The sequence below is a fragment of the Bidens hawaiensis genome, unplaced genomic scaffold, assembly GCF_021521415.1.
Source record: "Bidens hawaiensis isolate Kalapana, Puna unplaced genomic scaffold, B.hawaiensis_p1.1 tig00025965_1, whole genome shotgun sequence".
In the NCBI taxonomy this organism is placed as follows: domain Eukaryota; kingdom Viridiplantae; phylum Streptophyta; class Magnoliopsida; order Asterales; family Asteraceae; genus Bidens; species Bidens hawaiensis.
Genome location: NW_027494165.1, coordinates 82985 through 95444, shown reverse-complemented (window position 1 = coordinate 95444; position 12460 = coordinate 82985). Strand labels below are relative to the sequence as shown.

The 12460-nt window shown below is 38.1% G+C and overlaps 1 protein-coding gene across 1 annotated transcript; it reads left to right on the top strand.

Annotated features, from left to right (window-relative positions):
• The first annotated feature begins 1796 nt into the window (after positions 1-1796).
• On the top strand, positions 1797-2273 carry LOC143572547 (uncharacterized). The gene has a single exon (XM_077057683.1). The coding sequence runs from the start codon at positions 1797-1799 to the stop codon at positions 2271-2273; it is 477 nt and encodes a 158-aa protein (XP_076913798.1).
• Positions 2274-12460: the final 10187 nt, after the last annotated feature.

Here is a 12460-nt window from a genome sequence, read left to right as displayed (position 1 = left end):
AATGGGGAGAGAAGCAAGAAAGGGCGTTGGTATCCTTGAAGGAATACTTATCCTCAGCACCACTCTTGATGAAGCCAGTTGATGGTGAACCACTATCCTTGTACTTAGTCGTTTCTGGGAGTGCAATAAGTGTTGTCCTAGTCAAAGATCACGAAGGTCAACAACATCCAATATATTATGTAAGTAAAAGCCTACTAGATGCTGAATCCAGGTATTCTTATCTTGAAAAATTAATTTTAGCACTTATAATGGCTTCTACTAAACTAAGACACTTTGAAACTCATGTTATTCATGTAAAAACTAACTATCCTATTAAGGCTGTTTTGAGAGAACCAGAAATGTCAAGTAGGATGGCAAAGTGGGTTGTGAAACTTAGTGCATACGAAATTTTGTATGAACCAAGGACAACCATCAAATCTCAGGCACTTGCCGACTTTGTGGCTGATTTTAGCCAGGATATCCTTGAAGAAGTAGAAAAAGAAGTTCAACAATTGGACGTCAAGGAGAATTGGACTTTGCATACAGATGGAGCCTCTAACATAAGAGGAACAGGTCTAGGTATCCTGCTAAAATCGCCACAGGGGGACATTATACCTTATCTATATCTTGTGAATATCAGGCTACTAATAACGAGGCTGAATATGAAGCCTTAATAGCTGGATTACAATTAGCTAAGGATATGAAGGTCAGGTATCTTCAGGTTTCTGTTGATTCCTTACTATTAGCTAACGATTTTAATGGCTCTTATGCAGTAAATGCAGAAAACTTAGCAAAATATTTAGAAATAGTTAAGCAATTAGCTATGTGTTTCGAGACGTTTGATATAGTACAAGTACCAAGAGAAGAGAAAGCTGAAGCAGATACCTTAGCAAATTTAGCATCGGCTCTCAAGATACCAGATAACATCAAGATACCCATCATACATATCTTGACTCTAAAAACAAAGGAGAACCACAAAGTCATGGAGACTTCAAAACCTGATGACAATCCAGTATCCTGGACCCGTCCCATAATACGGTATCTTCAGGATAATGAGATCCCAGAAGGAGAAAATCCCAGAGTTTTTCGAATGAAAGTAACTCAGTATATTATCCTAAATGATATTTTGTATAGAAAATCACTTGTAGGTCCATACTTGAGGTGCTTGGAACATCATGAAATTCAAGAAGTCCTCAAAGACATACATGAAGGTGATTGCGGAAACCACACTGGGGGCAGAGCCTTAGTATCCAAGATATTGAGGACAGGTTACTTTTGGCCAACAATGAAGAAGGATGCAATGAACTTCTCCAAGAAGTGTGATGCTTGTTAGAGACATGGCAAAACCTTGCATCAACCAGCTGAACCACTTCATCCTATTATATCCCCGTGGCCATTTATGAAATGGGGAATGGCTATTGTGGGAAAGCTGCCCAAGGCTCCTGGTGGAAAAGTCTTTATGCTAGCCATGACAGACTATTTTTCCAAGTGGATCGAAGCTGAAGCCTTTGTCCAAGTTAGGGAGAAGGAAGTGATCTCCTTTATCAAGTGTAATATCCTGACAAGATTCGGTATCCCGGCAGAGATCATTTGTGATAATGGTTCACAATTCATTGGTAGCTGAACAACCAAATTTTGTAAAAGTTGAGGAATCAAGATGGTAACTTCAACACCAGTACATCCTCAAGCCAATGGTCAAGCAGAATCAAGCAATAAGATCATCATCAACAATTTGAAGAAGAAGTTGGGGTCCAAGAAAGGAAAATGGGCTGAAGAGTTGTCATTAGTACTTTGGGCTAATAGGACTACGTCAAAAAATGCAACGGGGTCAAGCACCTTTTTCTTTTGTGTTTGGAGCTGAGGCTGTTATCCCTACAGATATGGTGATCTCCACAGCAAGAACCAGCATCCAAGATACCGAGTCCAAAAACCGAAGCCTTTATGAAGATCTAGACACTATTGACGAGCTCAGAGATCTAGCTAAGATCAGAATGGCGGCCTATCAACAAAGAACAGCCAAGTCTTACAACAAAAACATCAGAATTCGAAGATTCCAAGCAGCAGATATGGTGTTAAGAAAGGCGTTCCAGAATACCACCAACCCAGCAGACGGAAAGCTAGCTCCGAAGTGGGAAGGTCCTTACTTGATAGATTCAGATGCAGGCAAAGGGGCCTACAGATTGATCACTATGGAAGGTGTTCCTTTACCAAGAGTTTGGAATGCTATCCATCTTAAGGCAGATTTTTCTAGTATCCTCAACAGGTATGTTCGTATCCTTAACATTTTAGGATAAAGTTATGTTCCCTAACCTATATTTAAATTCTTTACATATTTGAACTTTATTATCTCTATATCAAGTTTACTGACTTAAGCATCAGAGCACCCCTCATCAAGAATTCAGTGTTTTGCAGGTATCCTAAGGATACGTTATCTTGACAACAGTTAGAGGCTGATCACCTCCCACACGAATAAGATATCCTTGATATCTTCTAAGGTTTAAAGTCTTCACCTTTCTAACGAATTAGGTAAGACCCCACCTGGAGCGCACGATGTTCGACTATAGTTCGAGGCAGTCGGACCAGACCAACTGATAATCCGGTTGTTGTTGGCTATAGATCGGATCCTCAAGATAAGTGGCAGACGTGTCACACATACGTTACTAAGGTTTATAACATTTTCAGGTTATCTAAGGTTTGGGCATTTTCATGTCGCTCACGCTTGGGACTTTCCCCAGTTTTATCTAAGGTTTAGACATTTTCATGTCTCTCAATTGAATGCCTTGTCGCCAGAAAGTAGGCTTTATCGCCAGTAAACAGGCTTTATCGCCAGAATTATCTATCTTGGTTTTGAAAGAATGAAGATTGGCCAAATCTCTAAGCGCAAAAGATGCTACTTAGTTATTTCTAACTCGGATAGAACAAATTACAAAAGTGTGATGCATAAAGACTCAACAATTGGGGACATCACGTGCAAATTGGTTAATTTGAAATCTGTTACAACGGTACATTTTTATATTTAAATTTGTCTTGCATCTTATTTCCTTTTGAAGTATGATCTTTCAGCTTAAACTTGTGTCGACTTTCACTTATAGAAATTTAAATACATATCTTTTGGATATGTTATACTTAGGATATTTTGCTACCGAAAATCAGTTTTATGGATATGTTTTCCATTTACATTGTCCTAAGATATTGTACTTTTAAATATAACAAGTCCTAAAAACGTATTTTTTGGATACATTATCCTTAAGATATATCATGCTGAAAATAGATAAGTTTAAAACTATTTTGGACTTGTTGCAAGTGAAACATATCAAGATAATTTTTCTAAAAAATCACGCAAACAACACACAAGATAAAAGCCAGAAGATTATGCCATTACTAATAATAAGTGCAGGAAAATAAAAAGGCAATGCCCGGGCTTCGTTCTTAACAAGCAGAAGACCCTTCCACCCAGGCATTACCAGATGTCCAAAATCCAGGATAGCACGGGTTTCGTCTTGAAACTAAGATCCCTCCACCCGTATTTCCCATTATCCTAAGTACCATGGTTCAAAAGCAGAAAATTAAAATTCTTCAACATGCCACCATCAACAAACCACCGTAAACACAAGCAAACAAGCCATAAAAATTGGGCCTTGTCTTTATTACCTTCATCGCCCAATTGGTCACCATCACCCGCCGCCTTTGCCACCTCGTCGGGCGCCACCTTCACAGCCTTGTCAGCTACCTTCTCCACTCCACTTGGTCCCAGATCCTCCACACTTTCTCCATTCAGCTCTGCCAGAATTTTCGCCATGCAGCCACATCCCAAAAGGAGTGTCGATACCAGCATCATTGGCCTCCTTTTCCATCCGGAGACGAGATTGAAAGACGGAGATGGCGGCCGATTTCTTGGCTCCCTCAATGACCTCCTGCATCCTCAACAAAGCATTTGCCTCCTGATGGATCAACTCTTTCCTGGAAAGAGCAAGCTCCTGCTTCAAGTCTTCAATCTCCTTGGTCTTCTTCTCAAGGAGATTGGTCTTGGAAGTACATATCTTTAACAGTTCGGCATTGCGGGTAGTGGAGTCCAGAAGCTCTTGGCTCACAGCATTGAACCTGGAGGATAGCAGCTCAAGACCCTGCCAAGATAAGTTATTCTCAGCATACGTTATCTTAGGGATACAAGGATATGATAAAGAAATACCTACCTGTTGGAACTCGAGGTCATACACCGGGGTAGAGTCGGAGGCTTCTTGATTCTTCCTCTTCTTGGAACCTTTGGCTCGGCTGCTTTCAGGTTTCGACAGGGTACTGGGAGTGATTTACTTCTTGATAGTACTATGCGTGGACACCATGCTGTCAATATCGTCAAGAACAAAGACTGCAGCAGACTTGCCTATAACAAAAATACAGGTTAGTATCTCTCAACCCTTAATATATGTGACTAATAAATTGATATTTCTTACCAGACATATCGGAGCCCATCGATTAGGATGGTTCTTGGAAGCTTGACTGGAAATGGAGTTGAAAGAGCTTGGGGTTAGGATCTAGAACTTATGATTACAACGATACATGATGTTTAGGTATACGATTAAGGTCGATATACGTTATGATTGATACGAATGATGTGAGAGAATGAATTGGCAGAGTTGACGAGAGAGAAATTGATAAACTAACTTGAAAAACTTACATTAATGAATAATTTACAGCATATATATAAGGGATGACCACATTCGTTAACTTAACTGTTAACGACTGTGTCATTCGTTACATTAAACCATACGAATGAACTCTTCATTCGTTAATACATTTAACATATAACGAATAACCCTCATTCGTTATCTCATTCGTTAATCTGGGTTAACGAATGAGCTTGCAGATTAGACGAATGTGTTACATTCGTTACAGGGTAACGAATGTAACATTACATTAGAGCGAATGGCCCATTTAGCCATATTTACATTAAGACCCCTATACTTTAGACTAATTACATTAATGCCCTTATAAAGACTGAGACGTACAAAACGTGTATCAACAAACTCCCCCTCGTCTCGAGCTCTTTATTATACTTTAGCGTTGAAACATCTTTGTCTTCCAATCAACGCAACTATGAATCTTGTATGCGTAGCAGACACGAACAACCCTCTGAAACTGCATTGCAAGATCATAATCCTTTACATTAGCGAATCTGATCTGATTTGTAAATAACGCGTCGTTCTCAGACTCAGATAGATTGACCAGCCACATCGGATCAAATACACGTAACGTCTTCGTGCGTGAACCCTGGCCATAAACAATAACCGCTTCACCTGTACGATTATCATAATACCAATAATTAAATGAGGTGAAAAGACTCTGAGGGAATATCTTCATCGGAACCCTCTTCATCGTCTTCGGCGGCTTCACTATTAAAATTAACTTCCTCCAACCTGTGCGTGCATCTATCTCGTCAATTTATTTGTGTTTCGGCACCTGAGGCTGGAAGAATTTGAAACCAAAGCGGGTTTCATGCAATAACTGCCTGTAGAACCAGCTAGCCCACTTATCGTCTCCACGGTTAACAAACGAACGATTAGCTAAGGTTCGTACATCCCATCGAGGCATAGATAAAATATCGTGTGGGCGTCTAAAATAATAAATTCCGTGTTCCTACTTCACGATATATACCTTAAGATCTGAATCGTACTGCCAGGCCACCATATCACCTTTAACGTCTTTAGCAGGCTTGTACTTCTTCATCTGGTATGCAGATTCCCGAGCTTTCTCAACTTTCACATCTTCTCGGTCATGATATCTGAAAGTCTCGATCATCTTATTCATCTTCTCAACGTTATGCTCAAACATACCATCAAAAGCACGTTTCCTCTTCTTCTCTGTAGCGGACACATGGCTTGATTCTGTAGCTTTTAACTTATCTTTTTCTTCCTGTAATAGATGCTCTGCTGCATTGAAATGCTCAGTTGTAAAGAACGGAATACCCGAGTCATTGTTATTATCTGTGTAAAACTCTGGATATTCTTCAGCAGTAACATCTTCCACTTCCACTTCTTCAAAATCAGGTACATTCCCGTGAGGAATACCTGTATCAGTACTATCTTCCATCTCCACATCCACATTCTTACCCAATTCCTCAATCTCATCATCATTTAGATCCAGAAGCAAGGCAATTTGTTCTTTTTTTAACGAATGATAACAAATTCACCTTCTTCGATCTCATCAGCATTCACCATACTGTATACAATCCCATCCATTCCTACAAACAGAAGCATGTTAGCCGGAATAACGTCTATTGGCTTGGCTCTCGTGTAATATTTATATGGAACAATCTGTAGATTACTATCTTCTGACCCACCACCAACACTCGCATCAGTCTTATTACCCACCGATGGTGTGGAACTTCTACCCAGTTGCTGATCTACCCCACCCCCTACACCATCCTGATCGTCTTCATTATTCTTCAACTTCTTTAATTCATCTTCTTTGCATGTTAGTTGAAGAATAATCTCCTCCTGTTTGTCTAACCTCTCCCCCTGAGCAGTAACTAGGGCTCGAAGTTCCTTATTATCACGCTGAGCCGATAGAAGATGCCTAAGCAAATTTCGTTGTGCTAGCTCGTTTGCAGCTCGATCTGCTTGTATTTGAGTTTGTTGTAAATGCAGCAGATTCATCATATGAAACCATTGAGCGTGAGGAGCCATGTGATAGAAATTAGGATGTACTGGTTGCATAGGACCCTGAGGACGACTGAATGTCATAAAGGAGTGCTCAGGCCTCGGCAACGTTATAGGAGTAACAGGAGTAACAGATGTCGTTGGCTGTTGTGAAGGCATCTGTGCCAATACAGTATGTAAGATGTCTCCAAAATGAAGATCAGGCCTCACAGTAGTAGCCAAAGTCAAAGTTGGAGGCATTGGAGATGTAGGCATCTGCACAAATGTTGGAGAACGAGGAAAATCTGTCATAACAATAGGAGTAGGAGATCGTGGAATCTGTGGAACTTGAACTGGAGAAGCAGTAGATGAAATAATAGGAGTAGAAGCAGCAGTAGAAGGCACAAATGGCTGACTTGGTATCTCAATACCCGAACCCCTTCTAATTCGTTGTTTCTTGATTTTCTCCCCTTTTTCAATCATCGGTTCTTTACCTTTACGCTTATGCTTCTGTTCAAAAGTTAACTTGGCTTGTCGTCCTGGACCACCATCACCACCATCATCTCCACCATCATCACCATCACCACCTTCACGTTCTGAATCTGAATCGTCATGTGCCCAACGATCATTAAGTGCCGCGAACATAATCAATATTCGCTAGATGACCAATCATTCATTTAAATTTTGGTCGATCTGCCAAACTCTGACCTCTATAAGATCTCAACCGTCTCATAGTTTCTTCGTTCATGTGTTCAAGCTTCATAACATCAGCTTGATCTTTCTCCAAGTCCGGCACCAAATCATTGATCATCATTTGCAAAAATCGAGGATACATTAAAAATTTATGTCTGCTGGTGATGTTTTCTTTCAAATGAAAAACACCAATTCGGAGAAATTGAATGGTTTATTAAGAACAAGAGCAACAAATGCAGATTGAAGCATCACCCGGCACTCGACAAATCCACCCTTACGTCCACCGAGACGATGAATCAATACGTGAAGCAAATACTTGTATTGTTCACACAAGTTTACTTTGTTGTACATAGATCTGCCCAAATCACCATTATACTTTACACTACTAAATAGTCCTCTGATCAACGCTCGATCGAACTCACACCTATCATCAATAGTATCATGAAAACCCAGTGAGTCTCTGATCACGCCAATATCAATCACTTCCCGTTTGTCTTGAATAACCGCTTCAATCTAATTTTCCGCTTCAATAAATTTAGCAGTATTCCAAAATTCTTGTGTTATCTTCTGATAAACAACTGTACGGGTAGAAATGGCCTTGTAAATTCTTGAACGGATGAGAAAACTAATCATAACCCCAAATATAGGAGTATCTTCAAAGTTCGGCTCTAAAAACGCACATATGTTGTGACTTTTATTCCAAGACAGTGCCATATCTGTTTAGAACAAACATACATTAGTAAAATATTTCAAAATAAACAAACGGTTTAACAAATGACAATCACATTCGTTAAAAACTGTAAACGAATGGGACATTCGTTAAACATGAAAAGGTGTATTCGTTATCTTTAACGAATTATCCTTAATCGTTAACCTATTCGTTACAAGTAACGAATCAAATATAACAAATCACTCTTAACAAATCCAATCTGATTCGTTATGACTTTAAACAATCCATTCGTTACTTTAACGAATCATACAGTCATTCGTTAACTGTCTTAACGAATCAAGCTACATTCGCTATAAAGATAACGAATCATGCTTCATTCGTTATAAAACTAACGAATCAGTTTAGAGTGTCTGTTTGACTAATCTGATAGTCAAAATACAAACAATTTTGACTATTTATAGTCAAAATCATCATGTTCATATCAGAAACTGTTAAACTTCCAAACAATCTGTACGATTAACCATTGAGTTTGTGTTCGGAAACCAAATGCATGTAATCATCCATCAATTTATCAATACAAAAGTAATCTCATATATGAATATTATCGATTTTAAGAATTCAATTAAGTTTTACGTATTTAATGAATCAGGTTAACACTTAAACCACCGATGAATCTTCATGGAAAAACAGATATAGTTATGATTGCCATTACCTACTGAATACAAATAGATCAATCAATGAGCCAAAAATACAAGTAATGAATTCTGAAGAAATTTTGACAGAGTTTCGTTTAGAGAAGATGATGTAATAGGAATTAGGCAAATGAACCGTCATTCGTCTAACCTTGGGATTATATCTAATAATTTCACGTGAATCGAGATCATTCGTTCAAAATTTGAACTAACGAATAGCCTCATTGGTTAACTGTTGAATCTCATTCGTTAAAATTTTTAACAAATCTTCTCTCATTCGTTAAATTGTTAACGAATAACTAAGTCATTCGTTAATCGTTAACGAATCAATAAGTCATTCGTTAATCTTTAACGAATAATACATTAACCATTCTTATTCGTTAAATGTTTAAACGAATGTCTTCCATTCTTTATGCACAACGGAAGCGAATGTCTTTATAACGAATGAGAAACTCATTCGTTATGTTTAAATAACGAATGGCATTTCATTCGTTAAAATTTTAGACGAATCACCATATTCCCTAGCGAATGAGACAAAATTCTCATTTTAAGGAATTAAATAATCAATTAAATCCAAGTTAGGTTTTAATTGCATATATTAAAATACCCGATCACCATGGATCGGTAATACTTAACTTAAACGGATTTCTACGTTAAAACATCAATTGTTACCAATTGAAAATACGTTAAGCACGATTAACTTAAACTTATTCCGGGGTTTTAACTCTTTTTCCTGTTCCTCAATGATTTAATTTGCAAGCTTGGCAAATTGAAACTAAAGTAGAGAAAAGAAAGAAAAAAATAAAAATACAAAATCTTATTGTATATTTTGAAAATTTTCAAGTAGTAAAGAACTAAACATAGTAAATGAAAAGCAGTACATATTTTTGTGAGTTGAGCAGGGAATCATATTGACTAATAACGTCCTAGACTACACTTCAATTTTGACATTATTATGCACGTAACCCAAAGAAGATTGCAGATATAATTGTCCTCTTTAAACTTTAGACAGATCCGTCCGTAACTTTACGATACATTTTAAGGTTCAATTAAGCACAAATCTTATGTGGAACCCACCTGTCAGACACAGTTTCATATCTCATATACATTGAATTTCGCATGTATGTTTTTCTTCTTTGAATTGATTAGCTGTGACTCATACAAAAAATAACGAAAAGAAAATAAAGCAGAAAATTAAAATTTTCCCTTAACATCAGTATTACTACACGCAAATAAGGTTCTATTTTAACAAAAATAAAAAGAAAAAAATAAGCAGAAGTTGCATAAAATCTTAACTCTCAATTCGGATAATCCCGTATTATCGCGCGGAGAAAGTCCAAGATTTTATACGAAACACCAAGAAAAATAAAGCAGAATATCCAAATCTTAACCCTCAGGTCGGATAATCTTTTTGCGCAGGAGAGGATCCAAGATTTGAATAAAAATAAAGAAAAAATGAAGTTGAATTTCTATGCAAAATTAAAGATAAAACAAAGCAAAAAATTTCTTCAAAAATGAATGTATGCACACACAGCAATCTTTAAAGCTTTTTGATACTTAATACAGATATTAACTATGCATCAAGATGTAACACCACTAGATTTAGCAAAAGCATTTAGGTTTATATCTTTTCAGCACTTATACGATCTCTTAAGCCTATCATACACATCATACAATTGATCTTACGGCACTTTTTATTCTACTTTATTCATGTGTTAGGTCCGCTAAGTCAATGTGCTATCATTTTCCCTTTTTGCATCAAAAACTCAATTTTGAGGAGCATTTTTCAATGTTTTTGTATTTTTCAATATTTGAATGTTTTTGGAGTTTATAGAATTTTTCTGTATAAACTAAAACACAATATTTTTGTATTTATCTATTTTCTCCCCCTAAAAACAGTAAAAATTGAAATAAGAAAACAAAAAAAAAATGATCTAACCAAGCTTTATACCAAGCAAGTATTGAAAACGCGTCTTGTCAAAAGCTTTGGTATAAAGGTCAGCCTTTTGAAAATCTGTATGAATTTTATCAATTGATATTAAATTCTTTTCATAGCAATCACGTATAAAGTGATAACGGATTTCAATATGTTTTGTTTTTGAATGTTGAACCGGATTTTTGGTGATAGAGATTGCAGCAGAATTATCAATAAAAATAGGAGTAGTAAGAAACTTCAAACCATAATCCCGCAAATGTTGCTGGATCCAGAGAACCTGTGAACAGCAACTCGAGGCCGCCACATACTCCGCTTCGGCTATTGAAGTTGAGACCGTTGTCTGCTTCTTACACTGCCAGGAAACAAGCCGGTTTCCTAAGAATTGACATCCCGCCGTTGTCGATTTGAAATTGATCTTGCAACCTCCATAGTCCGAGTCAGTAAATGCGGTGAGATCAAACTTATCGTCTTTGGGGTACCATAACCCGATGTCTGGAGTTCCCCTCAGATAATGTAAGATACGCCTTACTGCCGCCAGATGAGTCACTCGGGGACTCGATTGATACCTAGCGCACAAATAGACAGCAAACATAATGTCCGTTCGAGAAGCAGTCAAATACATGAGTGATCCAATCATGGCTCGATATAGGGTCGGATCTACGGTATCCTCCAATTCATCCGGTGATAAATTGTGACCTACGGGAAGAGGAGTAGAGGGAATTTTGCCATCAGATATCCTGAATCGGCTCAAGACATCGTTCACATATTTTGTCTGATGGATAAAGATCCCGGCATCAGATTGGTGAACTTGCAAACCCAGAAAGAAACTCATTACTCCCATCGAACTCATCTCGAATTTTGTCTGCATCGTTATCTCGAATTCTTTGCATAAACTATCATTTTTCGAACCAAAAATAATATCATCCACGTAAATTTGGACGAGGAGCAGATCATCACCCATATTCTTGTAAAATAACGTACAATCCACAGTTCCCCTCGTGAATCCACTTTCAATCAGATGGTCAGCCAACGTGCTGTACCAGGCTCTCGGGGCCTGATGCAAACCATACAGAGATTTGTTTAAACGATAAATACGCTCAGGAAAGTCTGGATCCTCGAAGCCAGGAGGCTGTTTCACGTACACTTCTTCATGAATTGCTCCATTCAAGAATGCTGATTTCACATCCATTTGATAAATTTTGAAGTTTTTGTAGGCTGCATAGGCAAGAAAGATTCGTATAGCCTCCAGTCGTGCCACCGGAGCATGCACTTTTGTATAATCTATGCCTTCCTGTTGATTGTAACCAAGAACGACCAATCATGCCTTATTTCGCACGATAACCCCACGGTCGTCCTTCTTGCACTTAAAAACCCATTTTGTAGGAATCGCCTTTTTAACGCGATCGGATTTGTCAATTAAGTCCCATACACCTAGTCTTACAAACTGTTGCAGCTCCTCCTGCATAGCCTCAACCCATGATGGTTCCGTGAGTGCCATTGTGACACTTGTCGGTTCTATTTGTGATAGAAAGCAGGTGTATTGTGCGATACTAAGGATACCCGAAGAGTGCAAATCCGCATAAGCACAAACAATCGAATCCTCAGTAGGAGATACATTATGATCAGATTGATCATCACATATGTTAGCCAATTGGTACCTTGTACGAACCCCGTCGTTCACATTACCAATTATCTGATCCTGTAGATGTTGCGAATGAATTCGAAAAGTAGAATTCACAGGAACAGATACATTATCACCCAAATTGGTGATATTCTCCTCCGCAGTGTCTAAAGAGACAGATAATGAATCATCACTGATTTGAATAGGCTCGGTAGTTTCCTGAGCTTCATCTGC